This window comes from Hemibagrus wyckioides, linkage group LG12 (assembly GCF_019097595.1).
Source record: "Hemibagrus wyckioides isolate EC202008001 linkage group LG12, SWU_Hwy_1.0, whole genome shotgun sequence".
Lineage (NCBI taxonomy): Eukaryota > Metazoa > Chordata > Actinopteri > Siluriformes > Bagridae > Hemibagrus > Hemibagrus wyckioides.
The window spans coordinates 7,493,550-7,508,934 of record NC_080721.1 but is presented as its reverse complement, the minus strand read 5'-3'; the positions used below and the strand labels follow the sequence as shown (position 1 = coordinate 7,508,934).

General features: G+C 40.1%; 1 protein-coding gene across 1 annotated transcript in view; it reads left to right on the top strand.

The window, feature by feature from the left end:
- Window positions 1–15,385, top strand: part of phf14 (PHD finger protein 14) — a 110,767-nt gene that overhangs the window by 79,628 nt on the left and 15,754 nt on the right. Inside the window, exon 17 of the mRNA XM_058404852.1 lies at window positions 8,071–8,188. Coding sequence (XP_058260835.1) covers window positions 8,071–8,188 — 118 coding nt within the window. The remainder of the gene's footprint in view (window positions 1–8,070; window positions 8,189–15,385) is intronic.

Here is a 15,385-nt window from a genome sequence, read left to right as displayed (position 1 = left end):
GGCCAAGCAGCTAAAATCTATTACGCCGCAACTTCCTAACGTGTTTTATCGCATTGAGCTGACTGCAGTGTATGTCTGGATCTGCTCTTCTTTGCTGATCCTCCCTTCTTCACCTCTCCTCAGCCCACAAACTCCTCTGTACGTGGGCACAAATTGCTGCCCTGAGGTCCTGGATTTTCTCAGAAAGGCAAAAATCAGAGCCCTTTTTTTCTCCTCCTACCTATTTTCCTAAAGATTTTCTCCCTTTAAAAAAAAAAAAAAAAAGTGTGTCTGAAATAGTTGTTCTGCTAGCATGATGGGCGAATGCGGTGAGTCAGCTCGACTCGCTTCAGCCCCCTGCTGAAGACCGGGAGGAAAAACACAACTTAGACACAGCTCCTACTTCTGAAAGTTTCTCATGCCATTTTCCATCTCCCTGTGCAACCTTTTAGCATCCGCCTGAGTGAGCTGTTAGGTAATGAGTTAATAAAAACGAGTTAGTGTGCCTTTTTCCTCACTTACTCTTCCAGTCTTAGCAACACCTCCTTGTCAAACAATAGCTTTGTAATAATACTGTTCCCATCTCAACGTTAATCAAAAAGTGCAGGAAGTCCAATAATCCGCTCCTCTTATTGAAGGGATTCACAAAAAGCCGTTGGGGCACTTTGTCATGGCCGCCGGTCAATGGCCGAGCGCTTTGTGCTCTATCGATCCGACTCACGTGGCCTCTCCCCAGGTAATTGCGGCCGAGCTGGGTGATAAATTTGCAGGGTTTCTTTCAACCGTTTTTAGAAAAAGCAGCTCTGTAGCGAGCGAGACTTCCAATCACCAGTCGTTGGCACCTTAAAAAAAGGACGAAGAATCTGTTCAGTATCAATAATCTCATAGCATGAAGAAAGTTTCTTTCAGGGAATTTTAAGGCTGTGTTGTTGCTCTGAAGTAAATTGTTGTTTATATTACCAGTGACCGATTTCCTCCCTTTGTGTAAACATTATTTAAGGTCAGTCTGGGAAATTTGCACTTGCTCACTTTAATTTCATCCACAAAGGGACAATGAGAATTGGCGTGCAGATTAATCCCCAAACAAGGTCCATTTAATTAGCATGTTCAAACATTCTCAGTATAATCCCGCCTTAATTTCGGTGTTAGAAAGCTGTTTTTCGGTTTAGTATTATCTGAAATATAATTCCCTAACACTGCCTCATATACTTGGAATATAGGCTTAGCCCTAAACAGCTGGTGGCTTCCTTAAAGGTGCATTAGGTAAGATTAGTCTTTCTTTTTATTAGGTCTCTAAAGGTTAGGTGAGTTTGACATTTGAATGATTCTTGTTCATGTTCACAAAGCTCTACTCCCCAGATCAGCAGTGGCCCTTAGAGTGGCTATAAAATGATTGACAGGAGGCGTATCCAAACACAAACAAGCATTCAGGACCAGAAGTCAGTTTCCACACAGTTCTTCTCAGTGACTCAGTTTTGTAAGGTGTATAAAAAATTACTATTTTACCTTTAATATCTTGGCTAGGATTTTGTTTGGGCTGTCTTGTCTGTCACTTTTGCCGTGTCATCTGTTACTTTTATTAATGACTGAATGTAAAGTTATCAGTCTCATTTGATAAAATGGTGTTTAGAAATGGAGTGGTATCTCTACATTTGAAAATGTCTTTTACCTGAGCTGAATATTTGCTTTTATATATCATGACATGATTTTATTTTATTTTTAGAAATTATTTTATTATTTATATAATATATACATATATATATATATATATATATATATATATATATATATATATATATATATATATATATATATATATATATATATATTTTAAATAAATTAATGAAATACATTACTACTTTTCTATTTTAAAATATATTATTAAATATATTATATTTATTATAATATTATTTATATAATATAATATAATATTTATTTGCATAGATAAGTTTCATTTATTTATTTAATTAGTTAGTTATGTTTCTATTTTTCTATGTTTCTTTATTTGTTTTTTTTCATTTCATTCATCCATCCATCCATCCATCCTAAACTGAGACTAACATATCAAACTGGAAATTGCTGAAATTCATCATGATGCCCAATTCAGCCCTTTTTCCTGTTTCTTTTTACATTTTCTGTCTACATTTATGTATTGCATGAATCTCTCCAATGTCTTAAATTGGCATTTCTTTTAAAACAAAATGCCAGACATGACCACATTAGTAACGATCCAATAATTCAAATGCCTGCTCACTTTTATCCCAAACTGTATGCTATCTCTGAAACGTCCTTTGATTGAATTAAGTCATCACAGCTCGTCTCTGTAAAGGCCGACAGTGCGAGACTTTGTAAATCCGGTGCTGAGGGAGCACAGCAGGGGGTCTCCAAGAACTATCCCTGAGATTAAACGGCAGATGAAAGGGGATAACGCCTTTGCCGTCCAAGAGCAACACGTGTCGTGGACAAAAGCGATCAATTGTGTTTTCTCCCCCTCCTTTAGTCCGCATCCCAATAAGATTAGCTCAATCAATAGAGTCTCTTATGAGTGATTGGATTGTGTCTGGGCCTCGAGAGGGAAGAAGGAGAGAGAGGAAAGCGGCTCGATTTTCCCAATGATTAAAACACACCCGAATTGCTTTGATAGCATCGAGGACCTTGGTGGTGTAAGGGCAATGTTTGGAGCAGATAGAGGCTGGCGCCTGCGTAGTACAGATACTAGGAAGGGATTCGACTGATATGTCGGTGCAAGAGATAGAACTGGTACACATGGTTAGTAATAAGAGCCCAATAACTCAAAACACTCTGTGTGTCCCAATAACCCTAAATAATGTGGTAGATTTTACTTTAAATGATCTAATATGATTTAATAATAAATTTAATACAAGTTAGCAGGACTGGACAAGTTCTTTTAGTTTGAGTAAAAGCTCCAGTCCTCTGGAAATGTGATGAATGACATCCAGTGAAACTAGCTAGATAATTGCATCAATACAGAATAATCTTTAAGCTAAGAGATGAAGTCCTGTCCTTGCATTATACTTGACTCTTGCTAGCTTTCTAGCCGGTTAGATTTTCTCTCGAAATGTTGAAATGTGTGTTGTAAGCCTGGGCAGTTATCCAGCAGAATTGCATCAACTGTTTTCCTGTGTGCTCTGATTCAGAAAATCATTTCTTCATACAGCTAATTAAAAAAGAAATTGAAAAAGTTATACGATCAAGCAGATCACCCCTTGGCTGATGAGTGTAGAGCAGAAGGTGTCCGGATTCGGAAAAAGTAGCATGCATCCAACGGCAATTCAATTCATTTGTTTGTCCTGTATATTAAAGGCATTTGGGTTTGATATATTTTCACTCACCTAAAAATCAGGTCTGATATAACATGCACTATGTTCTACATATAAATCTAGGAAATAAAGGCTAACTCTTATGATCCTCAAACCCAAACGTCTTTAGTCTACAGAAAAATAAGTTAAGCAATGAATTAATTGGCCTTGTCGTTCTAATACTTTTGGAGGGGACCGTATAGCCGCATCAGGTTCAGTGACTCGACTGTGAATATATTTAAAAGAAAAGTAGCTACAAATGCAAACATGGGTTGTTGGAAACCCCAAGTAGTCTTTTTTGCTACCTACACAAACTCTGCTTGTCCCAGGTGTCCAGAATATGGATTTGTCCAAGTGCTTGTTAATCTAGGCTATATTTTCACAAAACCCCTTCACATACTTTGGTTGCTGTGTGTGTGTGTGTGTATGGCTGTGTGCATTTGTCTGTCTCTCTTTGTGTGTAGGTGTGTTTGTGTGTCTCTCTCTATAAATATGCGGGCGTGTGTGTGTGTGTAAGCTCATGGCTCTGAGAATAAACAAGAAATCGATTACACTCAGGTGAAAGTGACCTGACTTTAACATGTGCACTTTAAAATACAAACAGTCCTGTTTATTTAAAAATCGAGTAAGCAGAAATGTCACTAATTTTGTTCCATGTTTAGTCCCATATAAATTGGTCAGTTCCACAACTTCTGCAATCAATTTTCAGATGCAGGTTTTAGGACTGAAACGTACGTTTTAATTGGTTCCTGAAATCTCCCCTTCTCGTTCAGGGAAACCTTGGGCAATATTTACCACGATACCAAAACTGTTGCATTCTATTATATATAATTAGGAAACAGTTTCCTTGAGTGTGCATGTAAAGGTTTAGGAAACTGAAAAGGTTAAGCCATTTCAGTGCTCAGGTCTCGTCATTTTGAATTCCAATTACCCATAATCACCTGCCTCGCTCCTGCTCGGGCTTGCATGGCTGAGCAGTGTTTTAATTCAAAGATGGTAAACCATGATACACAACAAAAGGTTCATTAAGGCAAAGTAATTAAAGATGTGAAATGGCAAAGCGTCATGGCCGGCGCTAATAAAGCGCACACCTCCCGTGGCTCCCGCGGGTCTTAAACTCTCCTGCGGAGAGAAGAGTCGTCTCCTGCCTCTCGGCTCCTTCTTTATTCACCAGAGTGGAAGGTTCACGTAAAATCAATCGTTCGCTGTATGCTACAATAAGCGTGCGCTCATTAGCACGACACACACACACACGTTCCTGATCATTTGTCTTCTTTTCACGCCAAGGCCTCGAGGGTGATTTGAATTCCCCTTTCCTGCACAGATATGCATGCTCATGATGTCGCTGATGTTGCTGCTTATTGGCTTCGGTTCCTACTATAAGCCTTTAATTAGTGGTGTTCTCTCGTTAGGGCGCATGTTGTCTTATTATTGCGCTTCTAACACGGTCCCATAAATTGGAACAATATAGATAAAATAAAACTAACTATACACACTTTGGAAATCCGTCGCTTTTAGTGTCTAGTGATTGACTGGTGATTACAGATCCATGATTTAACCCTGGCATGCTTTAATATTAGGTTGGTTGGAAACATCATGATCATGTAATTGTCTTCCTCTATATTACCTGCGCTAATACCTGTTAGCATGGCTTGAATTATTGTTTAGATTTGTAGAACTGTACAAACTCACGTAACCTGCCGGGAATACTAGTTATTATATTTGAAATAGCTGGCTTGTCTATTCAGTCACCATCAGTTTACTAATAAGAATTCATATCTAAAAAAAGATTTTCGCACCGAACGATAGGATGTGAGTAGAATGTAATGTTTCTCCCTCAGCTTCTTTTCTTCAGAGAGATATCATGTAATGGAGGCAGTTTGGAGCTGACAGTCTGTCCCCGAGGGCACCCTGTTTCCTCATCGCTCTGTCACAATGAATATGTGGATTAGATAGTGATATGAGCTTGGCATATCAGGACGTGAGCAATGTACGCCATTAAGACGAGCTTAGGAAATAAATCCTGCCATCGTTTTGAATGGAAAACTGTAACACTTGCTATTTCACACACAAAAAAAGAGAGAGAGAGAGAGAGAGTCATACTTAATAAGGATATTATGTCAGGTTTGTTAGGATTGAATGAGTCTGAAATTCTTTTATTATTTCTCTGAATGTCAAATGCCGTTAAGAATGATATTAAGATCTCTGGGTTGGCATTTGGCTACTAAAATGTTGGTCCCATGTCAATTCTAAAGTGCAGATCACTAATTTAAATGTTCATTAGGGAAACAGTGGAGTATAGAAGAGTTCAGTAGCACACAGGGAGGAGTCTTCTTCTTCTTCTTCAAATGACTGATCACCCATTTTCTGTATAATGAATACTATGTGTTTAGAGTGTTAAGTATCGACTGGATATTATGTTTTCACCTAAACCCATTGGTTTAGGACTAAACCCATAGGACTTTCACCTAAACCCATTGGTTTAGGACTAATCCCAGTAATCCTCTTCCAATTTTTAAAGGTAGTTGAAAGACCTTTGCTTTGCCTGTGGATACTGTAGATTTGTACTTTTTAAAACTTGCTGCTGTAATCATGGAGATTATCTTGTACTCATCCTCGCGCTTTCAAGCTGTTAATCTGATTTTTTGTTTTAAATCTTTTCTTTTTCTGCATATCTGGAAACCCTGAGACTTATTTGTTTGCTGGTTGGAAACCCAATGATCATGTTATTGTCTTGCTGAAAAAGCTGTTTGAAACACCACATGATTTGGTTATTAGTTTGTAGAGACTAATTTGGCTCTTGGTGGGAAACTGCATAACCTGGAAAGCGCATGAATAGTGAATTTAAGATCTGTTTATAATCTCTGTTCAGTTATCTTTGGTTTGTTGAGTCTGTTATGTTATTATTTTATTAAAGGTGTCTTTGCCGATCGAGACATTTGAGCTGAGCCTTTTGGTCAGGAACTCCATTTGGGTACCTCGACAGGTTGTGTAGTTGGAAACACAAGGACATTAGTTTGCAGAAATAACTGCATTAAATAGCCAACGGTTTGTGAGCACATGACACCTGAAATCAGACCCATATGTGGTTCTTCCCCAAACAGTTGCCACAAAGATAGAAACACACAGTTGTCTAGAATGTCTTTGTATACTGTAGCATTGCCATTTCTCTTAAATGGAACTAAGAGGCTCCTATGCACAAACCACAGAGCTCCATAAAAACAATGTTTGAGTAAAGTGTCCTGCACAGAGCCCTGACTCTGACTCAACCCCACTGAACACTTTTGGTATGAACAGGAACACTAACTGCACCCCAAACCTCCTCACTCCTAAAACATCATGGTCCGATCTCACTAATGCTCTTGCAGCTGAATGATCACTAATCCCCACTGCCATGATCCAAGATCTAGCAGAAAGTCTTCCCAGAACAGTGCAGCTCTTGTAAGGGTGACTACGAGTGGAATAAGGTGCTCAACAAGCACGTATGGTCAGGTGTTCACAAACTTTTGGCTATTTAGTTTATTTGTCTGCGTAGTTGGAAACTCTGTGGTCATTCTATTGTGTTGCAGAGCCTGATCAAGCCATCTAACCAGACTCTTGGTTGGAAAACCCTCTTTTGCAAGATCTTATCTAGCTGTTATGGAAATATTTACGAGAGTTCAACCTCTACCGAATGTACCAAAGTAATAAGTAAATCATTTCCACAAATCATAGCAGCCCTCTGTTCTTTTTAGAGGATTGGCTATCAGTGTGCATATCCCACTCGATTTCCTCATTAGTGCCGTGTTATATCCATCACTTTCCTTTAATTAGCGTTTGGTGTCTCTGGTCGGCCAAATTTTTGAAAAGGGCTTCTGCGTCATTTAACACTGTTTTCATCCTCAAGCACCTTTGTGAATATATTATAATCTAAATATGAGGGGATAAATCACTATTGAACATTGAGTTCAGAAGGAAAGGAAATAAATATGGAAGAAGAGGTCTGATTTTGAGTTAAAACCAATAAAGTGATGAAGTGCTTTTCTTTTATTTTCTCCTCTTGAGCACTCTCTGACAAGAGCCTTGTACCCTCATCCATGTAATGTAGACGAATTGGGAGGGTGCCTATTGACCTCCTCGGCTCTTATCTGCTTTATCTGATTTACATTGCCAAATCTGAATCTTCGCTATTGATTGCTTCATAATTAGTTAATTACGGACAGGAAGGAGAGGGAGAGGGCATTGGAAGCCAGCCTGAAGGGCATCCGGGCATTCACCAATAATAGCCCATGCATGATAAATGGAGGTTTGGTTCAGATTCCTTCGGCTTCACACTGGACAGATTTTTCACATCTCGGAAATAAAAACACAGTTGAGAAAACACAGTTTTATGCATGAGGTTTGTGTGTAGGAATGGTGGAAGCTCATAAGACCAATTCTCCCTTTTAAACCCCTTGGCTTAGAAATAAGTTTTAAAAAAAATCCACATAAAGATTTATTGGCAGGATGCGCTGAATCCCATTTCAGCCGAGCCAATCAAGCTGGCGTGTTTTATGATGGCTGTACAAGGCCATGTGAGAGGTGCTGTGCCAATGTGTTTTGAATCTATTAAGCATCTGTTACCTGACAGGAAGCTGCTCAGTCACCATCGATCAAATCTGCCTGATGAGGGCCATGCCGTTTTCTTGGCAGGGATACTTGTAGAGCGTGAGTGTGTACGTGTCAGTGTAGGCGCTACTCCCTGCCTTGAGCTGTATTCCCTCTGGTAATATCATTCTCCCTCTCGTCGTAGGTGTGATGAGTGTCAGCTGTGTTACCACTTCGGCTGCCTGGACCCTCCCTTGAAGAAGTCGCCTAAGCAGACAGGCTATGGCTGGATCTGTCAGGAATGTGACACCTCATCATCGAAGGTGAGAGTCGCTTCGGGGAGGCTGAGGTGGAGACGGGGCTGTAATGTCTTCAGCTGATCGCCTTCCATTACACCACAAGATGCAGATCAAGAAAATTGACAATCATACTAGTAGGTCAAATAGAGGTGGTGGTATTGAGCTCAATTATAATTTAAAGGTTTTTAGTTCATGTGTGTGTGTGAGAGAGAGAGAGAGAGAGAGAGAGAGGGAGGCTCATTAACCTCCTTCATTTTTTCTCCGAAAAGTTATTATGCGATTTGATGCAAAGCTTATCATGTCATAAAAAGCAAAAAAATATATCACAACACAAAGTGTTGAGTTTGGGGCAAATGAGAAGATCCTCCTCTTTGGGTGGTAGGGGCAGTTAAGATGACGTGGGTCAGTCGGGGTCACCTTCAAGACTCAGACCATATTTATTTTTCCCTAATGTAAAACTAATGCATATCAGCAGCTTAATTGTTTCCCATTTCCCAGATGGTGCAGTTCTGTATTGTTTTCCTTAATCTTAAAAGTACTGCTAGAAAGAAAGAGTGTTTGGGAAAATTGTACAGCGTTGAATAATTAAATTAAATTAATTCTATTTTAGGAATTTGGCTACAGTTGGGTCCACCTTAGAGGAGCATAGTCAGTTTAATAAAAATAAATAAATAAATAAATAAATAAACAATAATAATATAAAGCAGTCCTTGTATAAAGCCATACGTAATTACAGTAAAGCACACAGACATACAGTTAAACGGTATAACAAATATTGAACAGCGTTGCTGATAGGAGTTTTCTTAGAAATACAATATTTTCAATATTTTTGATCCCCCATTATTTATACATTATTTTCAAAACCAGCTTTTCACATGCAGTGGAAGATCTCGAGATGTGGCCTCCTCTGTACACTCCTCTGCATACGCGTGTGTTCGGCTACTTTAATGATGGATCAAAGCAGAGTGGCTTGTGTTTGAAATTTTAAGGACGCTCTAATGGTGGTGCGGTCAGGGGGAAATCATCCACCACTTTAATTCTACGATATGTGCTTTAGCCGTGCGACAGTGACTCAGAGCTCGGTGCCATCATTTCTCTCCGAATGTCTGTCTGGCAAAAGCTCTTACCTCAAATCTGGAGACAAAGAATGCTGTTGACTCAAACCTGGCTTTCCATATTAATTTTAATGTCTTTTCTTTAGAATTGTACATCCAACCGCTAGTGATTTTTTTTTTCCCCCCCAGTCACTTTTTTTTTCCCCCTCATTGATTCAAAGGCAATGTGTTTCAACTTCCAAACCTAATTAAGTTAATAAATGTACCCTCTTTTCAATTTATCTTTAAAAGGCCAGCCCGGGCCTGCCAGGCTCTATCTGCATGGAAAATGGAGGTTAATTGATGTTGCCAAAGAGAAAGTGGAATGTAAAAGGCATAGTGGGATGTCTGCATGGCAGGAACAGCAACGCAGGATTACCGTTCAGCAGTAACATCAAAAGGTTAAAGACGATAGAGAGACATTTGTTTTGTGGTTCGACTAAAAGGGTCGGCCATGACGGTGCATGTACGTTTACGTTGCCTTCATTTTTCCTTTTGATATGAGAATCGGAAAACAAGGAAATAACTTTTTATTACCCCCCCCCCCATTTTCTATTCATTTTTTTTATTCCTTCCACATTTAATGAAAGCAGTATGACAAATCCTGGCTAATCATTGTATGGATTTGCTTGTCTAATTGCGTATTGTACTTACACATTATTTTTCATTTCTCGAGTTATAGAGCTAAACATGTGAACTGCTTCTGTACAGGAAATACATTTCTCTCAAACCCTGGCTTTTATAACACGGAGTCCCAAGAATTGAATCGACAGCTGACCCCCGTCGTGCGCCGTGTTAGGTGTTGTAAGTCAAAAGCGCAGAAGAAAGCATAAGAATGATGACCTGCTGCTACAACACAAGGGCTAAGCGGCTGTGAACAAAAGCGCCGAGCAGAGGTAGAGAAAGGAGATTTAGACAGTGGGAGGCATACGGCGGATTAAGCAAGCCTTCACTTTTTAAACGAGTTCTCTGGCAGCCTGCAGGGGGAACCGCTCCAATCCCCAGAGAGCCTGAAAGCCCAGACGCAATCCCGTTTAATCACACGCTTACACACAGCCTGCAAAAATTGGGCTACACACTTTTCGCTCTCTCTCTCTCTCTCTCTCTCTCTCTGGCATACACATTTTTTGGTTCTAGCAGATTTTCTGTCGTAGCAGCCGCTGCCGCCTGGTATCTTTGTCTAGTTTAAATTTTAGGCATGCTTACAATACCATTGTTTTCTTCTCCCGCCGGTTCCTTTTAACAGCCTGCACAAAATAACTATTGCAAGTAGCTGTGAGATAATATCAACAGTGATACACAAACTTTTTTAGGTTTGTTCTTCAGCGGGTGGAGTCAGACCTGTTACCTTTGGCAGAGTCGAACCAGTGGGTGGAGAAAACTGTGGATAAGTGTGTTTATGACCAGTATGTTGTAGAGTGTGACATGGGATCAGGTCCCCCCTGAACTTTGGGCTCTGGAGCAGATCTCAAAAGATAGACTGCATGGCTTCCTTTGCGTCACATAAAACCACTGTTTGTAAAACTACAACTGTTTATCAAAAAAGTGTGAAAAAAAAGAGCTGTCATGATATCATCAAACATCTGGAAAACATTTTTTACAGAAATTAGTAGGATGTTTGCATGCTAACTATGCTAGTTCCATTTCAGTTAGGACCAACAAAACTTTAAATATTAAGACAATTAAAAAAAAAGTACTGGAACTTCTGGACCGTAAATCTCTCTGGAGTATCAGACGAACCCCATTAAATTCGATCAGGTTTCAGAGCCGTGTGTTGGAGGTTTGATCGTCGATCGAGCTGGAATTTTACGAGTTGGATAAAGAGCGTTAACGAGTTCATAACATTCAGATCATGTAAATTCGCTCATGTCCTGAGGGCTTAATTTGACTAAGTCTAATTGGGTGGACAGATGTTACATTTTCATTATTCAGTTTGGCAGCAAAATAATATTAAAATAACATTTTTTTCCCCCTTCTAACAAAGATACAGGACACAGGAAAGGCTTTGAATTAGCAGAAAGAATTTTGATGTAATGATTAAATGTGTATAAATATCAGTTTTGAATGAAGGAACATATTGTACAACTGTTGTTTTTTTTTCCCCCTTATGTTCCATTCCTTCAAAACAAAATCTTTAAAAACCATTACCTTCACACTGATTTTGCTTCCACCAAAGATTTCGGTACGAATGTGATGCTTTAAGGTCTGTAATATATCGCAATACATGCCATCGGTCCACATGCGAAACTATTTTAAAATGCATCCGTGATTCACCTTCCGTCTGAGATAGAGGGAGGGTCGACATTAAAGATGTACGTCACCCTCGCTCGCTGGCAGCTGGCAAATGAAGAAGCAGCAGTAGTGAAAAGTGGAACCGGAGAGGTGATTTGTTATCCCTTCCAGCCTTGACTTTTAGATGAGAGCAGAGAAGCATTTAGAGAAATGAGAGAGGCTCACGCACTGCACCGCCATCTTCTCGTACGCTACAGCTCGATCAAACCATGGGGCAAAACACCGCACATGCATCACAGCCCATGCACTGTTCTACGCAGGCTTGAGACAAGATACTCGTGATGCACAGCGTGATTTGATCCGTCTCGCTAGGTTGTCCCCTCTCTAACTTTCTCTTTTAACGCTTTTTAAAGGTCACCGCAGATGGGTTTCTGCCTCTCAGGTCTTGATTAATAATAATATTAAAAAAAAAAATAAATAAAAAATTGCTAAATCGCTTTCTCCATGGACAACTTGTCAGTGCGTGCCCACTGTATCATAAAATCCCTTAATTATGTCCGCCTGTGTTAAACGAAGAAGAGGAAGTCTTAAGAAAGAAAGAAAAAAAAAAAAAACAGATATATCATGTTTGGTTTATGGGTGTGGAGGCATATGCAGGGTGTGATGGGGTCAGTACGCTGCAGTAAAGCCTTTATTAGGTAGAGTTGAGTTCATTACACCGGCTGCGTATTCCCCTGCCTGCACATGTTAGATAAACCTCCAGCCATCGTGGGACGCGTTCCTGCGCCGTCACCTCCAGAGCCTCGAAGAATTGATTCCGGCAATAAAACGACAGTTCTGCTGTAATATATGGATGGCCTTTAATTTGAGAGCCTGTCAGAACCCAGAGCAAGGCTTGTTTGAGCCTTATTTACACTCCCATGATGAAGGGTTCGGGCATATCGGCTCTGTTTTTACAGCACCACAAGGCTCCGTAATACCCAGAGGACCCTGAAAGCATGGGAAGAGTTCAGCAACCCCACACACTCGAGTCAAAAGACGCGATAAACAGGAATGCCCATGGCTAATGAAGAGGGAGCTACACTGCTTTGGAAGGCTCAAATGTGAATAAAGCACCCAGAAGAAGAGAGGAAGAGAACAGTGGGGAAAAAGTTTAGCTGCCCGGCAGACTTGACTCCAAAAAAAAAAAAAACAACAACATTAGTAATTCAGTCGATTCAGCTCATTTGCAATCAAGTGGCTCTTTATGAACAAACCGAGTTTCTTGGAATCCATTTTTTTGACCTTGAGATTGCCGTTTTAACGTCAAATTTATTAACTCGGTTGTTAAAAGCACAGGATTTTACACGTCAGACGGCCCTATGCTGAGCACTCCGGCGTTATTTACGATCCCGCAGTTAACATGCTGTTTGTTAAACCCAGTTCTAAAGGCGATTACCTTTACAAGCGCAGTCATCAATCAGACCACTCGCACAGTGACCTGCAAAACGGCCTAATTAAGTTAGCCTAATTAACTTAATTAAGTGCCTCAGTCTGCCTGCTTTACTGTGGGATGGGAAATTGAAAGAGAAAATGGAGATCATTACTCATCGGTCTGGGTGCCGTTCGCTCAGCATCTTGATGTGGATGAGAAAGAATGATCGGAGTTTTAAAAAATGTATGTGCTATCATTATTACTGCCATAATGCATTTCTGTGTGTTAATTATTCTATAATTCTCGGTGGTAAATGTCAGAAGCAAATGAATGCTAAGCCATTTATACTGAAATATTTAATTACATTTTTTCCCCCTCATATTTAAGCGCTGGAAGCCCAAGGCTGCAGTCGATCCAATCAGTGGAACAGATATGCCATAAATTCACACTTGAGAGAAGCTCTGTGGTGACGTGCCGCCACTTTTCTCGCTAGATCTTATTACTATCCTTTGTTTATACCACTAAAAACGAGTTAACATCAGATTTGTAGAGCCGGCGGGAAGCGAGGGTCCTAACGTAAATGAAAGAGACCTGCCGTGAGATTTGCAAATTCATCTGCATATTTAAAGGTATTGCAGAATCTCGAAACCGAAGCTTGATACTGCGTTTGGGATGAGATTTTTAAAATATATTTTGAAAACTATAATGCTCCTGAAAGATAGTGTCCAGCTTGCTATAAAGGTTCGTATAATCTTTTATATTATACAGTATTTACAATTCTGCATGTCCAAAAGTTCGTGGACACCTTGAACATCACATTCCAGATTTATTCCCTCTTTACTGTTATTATAAGCGCCACAATTCTGGGAAGGTTTTCCCACTAGATGTTGGAGCGTGGTTGTGGGGATTTGTGTTCATTCTGCTACTGAAGCATTAGTGAGACCAGATACTGATGTAAGAGTGAGGAGATTTGGGGTTCAGTCGCTGTTCCAGTTCATCCCAAAAGTCTTCAGTGGGTTTGAGTCAGAGTCAGGGCAGTTCTTCTACGTCTTTCTTGGCGAACAATTATTTTAAAGTTTTTGCACAGGAGCATTGTCATGCTGGAACAGGTTTGGGTCTCTTAGCTCCAGTGTAGAGAAATTACAATGCCATATAATACAGTGCTTTCAGCTTTGTGGCAATAGTTTGTTGCAGAACCACATATGGGTGGTATACCACTTTTATAGTGTAGCTGAAATGTTGTATATTAGCAAAATTAGCATAGAATACCTAAAAGCTGGAGTGTTGACTGCTAACTGGAGCTGATATAGTGGGCACATTATGCCATAAAGGTACTTAAGGAACATATTTTCCCTTTTAAATTGTTTTATGTGATGTTGTCATCTCTGATCTGCTAAATCTTGCATCGAATCCGGTTCTCTTCCCGGATATCCTACATGAGAGCTAATAATACATCTAACATCTTTGTCCTTAGTCGACTTTCTTCGCTCTTAACCTGTACGCTCTGTCTCCATCCAGAAGGTGAAATGAATAAAGTTTGCTCTAAAAGCACTTGAAGACAAGGGCAATAGGACTCTAGAGTCCCATAGTGTAGGTGGACGTCTTTTGCTTGTTACACTCATGACCACAATGTTGACTAAAGGTTAGCGTGATTTAGAGAGGCTGTAAGGGACCTTTGGGGACCTGTCCGTAGGGTGTTAGCCCTGGGTTCACACAGCGGCCCTCACTGTTCTATTAGGCACTAGGAGTTTATGAAGATGGAGAGAAAATCAATGCAGCCGCGTCACCTCTATCACTTTAACTAGGCGAGCCATACGCCTTCCTCCTCTCTCTGGGGCCAATTTGTGGAGTAAACAAGAGTGAAGGTGATGGTCCTGCCCCATTACTCAGCCCTGAATAGATTTTAATAAGCCTACACTGGTGGTCTCTTATACACGGCTGCATTGAGAAATAGATCAGTCATACACAGGCTGAAACCTATAGCAGATGAAAGCGCAGTCCTGTGGATGAACAGGTCATGTTTTCTTGGGGACTTTACACTTTCTCCTCTGTATATAGCACTGAAGTCGCCTCCACAGTCCTGGGACGATGTGCTAGGGGGAAAAAAAACAGCACACTGAGGCTCAGACATGGAGTGGGAACTAAAGCACACATGACTGACTGGGATGAATTTACCCTCTCATCAGCTGACTTACATTTAAAGCTGCAAATTAAAGCAATAAACTGTGAGGTGTGTTAAACATAATCATATCTTATGATGATTTTATCACAGGTAAAGACAAATGACAAGAAGCAGGGGAAAAAAACCACCTACTGAAGTGGAAAAGGATATGTGAGGTGAAAGATTCGCATTTCATCTCCCTTCATGCTGACTTTATCTAGCTGAACTTAGACCTGTGAAATTATGAGCCTCGTTTTTGTGAGCCGAAAGAAAACTAGAAGGCGACACTGGTGTCTTTGGTTGGCTGAGGAGCTGATTAT